Here is a 3,720-nt window from a genome sequence, read left to right on the forward strand (position 1 = left end):
ACTTGACCCTAGGGTTTTCGCTGGGTGAGGAGAGATGGAGAGAACCTTGCCTTTGCAAGACGGCTAGAGAATGAGGATTTTAGTCCTGGCTTCCATGGTTACTGACTAGGTGCACACAGCATTGACTGCCTGTGTACTCACCAGCAAGGTAGGGATAATAACCTGGATTTATGGGTATTGCATACATTGATAGCTGAAACATTTAGCAGAACCAGGCCCATAGAGAAGATCTAAGTGGATTATTCCCCTAACTAACAGGAACTTCTAAAAGCAGCAGATAAGAATTATTTTATATGTGACCCGGTGGCCTAACGTCGAAGCCGGTGGTCAGCAAGCTTGCGAGCCACATGCGGCATTTTGGCCCCTTGAGTGTGGCTCTTCCTAAGCCTTAGAAGTACCCTATTTAAGTTAATAACAGTGTACCTACCTGTATAGTTTAAAAAATTTGGCTCTCAAAATAAATTTCAATCGTCGTACTGTTATTTGGCTGTTGGCTAATGAGTTTGCTGACCACTGCTGTAAGCTCAGTTTTCTCACCTGTAGAAGGGAAAGATTGTGAAAGGACGGGCAGAAGGGCTCCATAGACAAACCTAGGTGAAACGTTGAGAGAACAAACAGTACCCTCAGCTCCTGGGCGGCCGGAGATGGTGGCTTCTGCAGACTCGAAGCCTGTTGGATCCCAGAGAGGACTGGGATTGGGAGCTTCCTGGTACGCTGTCCTCCGGAACCCAGCAGGCATCTTGCTCTCCCTGTTCCTGCCCCGAGCTGAGTTCTGGATTAAAGGTTCTCAGAGATCTGGGGTCCAGTGGGCTAAATGTCCAGTCTGGGTTGGGGGAGGGGAGCTAAGAGCCCATTAGCAGTGAGAAATGTTCCTGATATGTTGACCTTAAAAACAAATGAACTTGTGATCTTTTTTCACTTCAGGTCAAATAAATGTTTCGCTTTTTACTAAAAAACACATGAGTGTGATTTTTGCATATGAAAAATGAAGAGCCTGATTTCACAGCCTTAGTTTCCTCATGAGGGGAAAGGATCTCCCTCCTTGGGTTCTGAAAAATGACATAAACGTGTTTGGCACAGTGCCTAGCATATAGTAAATGCTCCCCCCAAAAAGTTTCTGTAACAGTATGCAGATGGGAGAAATCTGCAAGAGAAGACTTGCCAAATGTTACGTCTCACTGGGCAGTCAGATTTGGGGAAATTTTATCTTTTCTTCCAACCCCTCCCCCCCACCCCAGCAAACTGTAAATCTTTTTTAAAAAGTACATATTAAGCCTTAGCCACTTTGGCTCAGTGGATGGAGCCTCTGCCTTCGGACTGAGGGGTCCCGGGTTTGATTCCAGCCAAGGGCACATGCCAGGGTTGTGGGCTTGATCCCCAGTGTGGGGCATGGAGGCAGGCAGCCAATCAATGATTCTCATCATTGATGTTTCTATCTCTCTCCCTCTCTGAAATCAATAAAAATATTTTTTAAAAAGTACATATTAAGCCCAGTGTGGCTCAGTGATTGAGCGTCAACCTATGAACCAGGAGGTCACAGTTCAATTCCCAGTCAGGACACATGCCCAGGTTGGGGGCTTGATTCCCTGTGTGGGGGGTGTGCAGGAGGCAGCCAATCAGTGATTCTCCCTCATTGATGTTTCTGTCTCTCTTCCTCTCCCTTCCCCTCTGAAATCAATAAAAATATATCTTAAGCCAAACCGGTTTGGCTCAGTGGATAGAGCATTGGCCTGCGGACTGAAGGGTCCCAGGTTCAATTCCGGTCAGGGGCATGTGCCTTGGTTGCAGGCACATCCCCAGTAGGAGGTGTGCAGGAGGCAGCTGGTCGATGTTTCTCTCACATCGATGTTTCTAACTCTCTCCCTTCTTCTCTGTAAAAAATCAATAAAATATATTTAAAAAAAAACAAAAACATTAAAAGGCATGACCCAGCTGACATCAGAACTGCTCTCTAAAGTTCATCAGCTACGGCAACACCTTGACCTTTTCCTCCCCCATCAACATTTTTCTTCACTACATTTACTGAACATCTGTGTGCCTGGCACTGCTGAATGCAAGGGACACAACTGAGTCCTGTCCAGAACGCCAGGTCACAAGGGCTCCATTGCACCTGCCACCTCCCTCACCTGGCTCTTCGCTTCGCTCCTGGAAGAAGACCTGGGCCCCTTCCTCCTCATCCGTGAGCAACAGCAGCTCCTCATGTGGCCACCGGAGCTCCCCGCTCTCCACTTACCTCAGCAGCTTCTACCACAATGGAGGGCAGCTGGGTCTTTTGGGAGACAACCTGCATGGGGACAGCAGGGGTCTTGGGCTCACTTAGAGGATGAGCCAGCAGCAGGACACGGTGGAGAAGTACTAACCTGCACATCCTGATGACCTTCACCTCTGTCAGTTTCTTCTCTTTCCTTCCAGAGAGGGTTGGTCCGCCGCGGATTTCCTGGATGCTGGAAGGAGCCTGGGCTCTCTCTAGACCAAGGCCCATCCTCGCTGCTCCCTGGCACAGTCCATGGCTGCTGGTTTTTAGAGTGCGGGGTGGTTGAGCTCAGTAGAGTTCTGAACCCCGGCCCAGTACACCCCACAGGCTGCTCCTGGATCTTCTTTGGAGCCTGGCTCCTTAATCACTTCTGAGGAGAGGAGGATGGGCCTTCCAGGGGAGGAAGACACCCCGAGACTGGGACAAGAGCTTTATTTCCACTCACTCCCTTTCCCTGGTGACCTGGGAAAGGCAGGAGGGACAGCCACAAGGGAATCTGGAGTACAGCCCTGTGAGTGAAGAACCTTGATGAACTTGGAACTTCCTGATTCCTTTGCCAACTGGGTTGCCCAAGTTGACATATTTCCTTGTATCTTTTAAGTGGACATTCATGTGGTGTTGACTATTTTCCAGGAACTGTTATAAACCCTTTATGTGTAAATGGATTTAATTCTCCTGAAACTATGGCATAGATAGTTATTAGCCCCTTTTCCGATACAGACACTAGGGCACAAAGAACTTAAATGATTTTGTCCAGACACAACTAAGAGGTGTTTCCTTCTCCAAATTGGAATTTGGGTATGCTACACGAAATCTAGAGTTTTCATGATTTAATATGTCCCAAGAGTATATAGCATGATGAAAAATTTAACAAGTGTGCTTTAAAAACCTTTAAAGCCTAGAGCCTCTCTCCTGCTCTAGCCTTCTCTTGATCAGGAAACTTAGGAACTGGGTTGTTAGTTGTAAAAGCCGCGGCAACCATGGAGACGCACTGTGGCCGGTGGCTCCGTGGGTTCGGGCGTCCTCCGATAGCCCAGGTGGCGGGTTCCATCTCCATCAGGACGCAAACACGGAGCAACCTTTAGTTCATCTCACTCCCAACTCCCGCGCTCCGCCTGCGGGGTCAGCGCCTTCCGGACACGCACAGCCTTCCCGATGCGCTCCAGCTTCCCGGCCACATCCAGGCTTAAGACTCGGGCGCCCCAGACGCGACACCTTTCGCGATCGGGTCCTCTCTAGCCGGCCCCTTTCTATGGTGTCCGCTGTGGGGCGCTCTAGCCCGCGCAGGAGCCAGTGAGACGCGGTGCCGGCCTCTCTAGGCCGCGGGAGGCCGCGCAGGCGCCTTGCTGCGCGTGCGGTGGGCGATGGGCTTCTTGCGCAAAGCGCTCATCTCAGTCGCGGTGCTGGGGGCGTGGGCCGGCGTGGGCTCCGCGCTCTTCGTCCTCGTGACCCCGGGAGAGGAGCGG

The 3,720-nt window shown here is 50.4% G+C and overlaps 3 protein-coding genes across 7 annotated transcripts in view; 2 read left to right on the forward strand and 1 right to left on the reverse strand.

Annotated features, from left to right (window-relative positions):
• The window catches only part of METTL12 (methyltransferase like 12), a 3,047-nt gene extending 2,697 nt beyond the window's left edge, over positions 1 to 350 (forward strand). For 3 of the 5 annotated variants that reach the window (XM_015569838.1, XM_015569835.1, XM_015569837.1), the window contains one exon: positions 149 to 349. The gene's annotated coding sequence lies outside the window, so the exon portion shown is untranslated. Of the gene's footprint in view, positions 1 to 109 lie in introns of all 5 variants that reach the window. The other 2 variants (XM_015569836.1, XM_015569839.1) reach the window with 2 other exon arrangements.
• The window catches only part of LBHD1 (LBH domain containing 1), a gene marked incomplete at its 5' end in the record, with an annotated part of 8,049 nt that extends 5,431 nt beyond the window's left edge, over positions 1 to 2,618 (reverse strand). Inside the window, one exon of the mRNA XM_015569817.1 lies at positions 2,361 to 2,618. Within this exon, the coding sequence (XP_015425303.1) occupies positions 2,361 to 2,618 (258 nt within the window). The remainder of the gene's footprint in view (positions 1 to 2,360) is intronic.
• An 890-nt stretch (positions 2,619 to 3,508) lies between these two features.
• The window catches only part of LOC102765835 (ubiquinol-cytochrome-c reductase complex assembly factor 3), a 497-nt gene continuing 285 nt past the window's right edge, over positions 3,509 to 3,720 (forward strand). The window contains exon 1 of the mRNA XM_006772756.2: positions 3,509 to 3,720. This exon is cut by the window's right edge and continues 1 nt beyond it. Within this exon, the coding sequence (XP_006772819.1) occupies positions 3,619 to 3,720 (102 nt within the window). The 5' untranslated portion in view covers positions 3,509 to 3,618.

Source organism: Myotis davidii, unplaced genomic scaffold, assembly GCF_000327345.1.
Source record: "Myotis davidii unplaced genomic scaffold, ASM32734v1 scaffold826, whole genome shotgun sequence".
Taxonomy (NCBI): Eukaryota; Metazoa; Chordata; class Mammalia; order Chiroptera; family Vespertilionidae; genus Myotis; species Myotis davidii.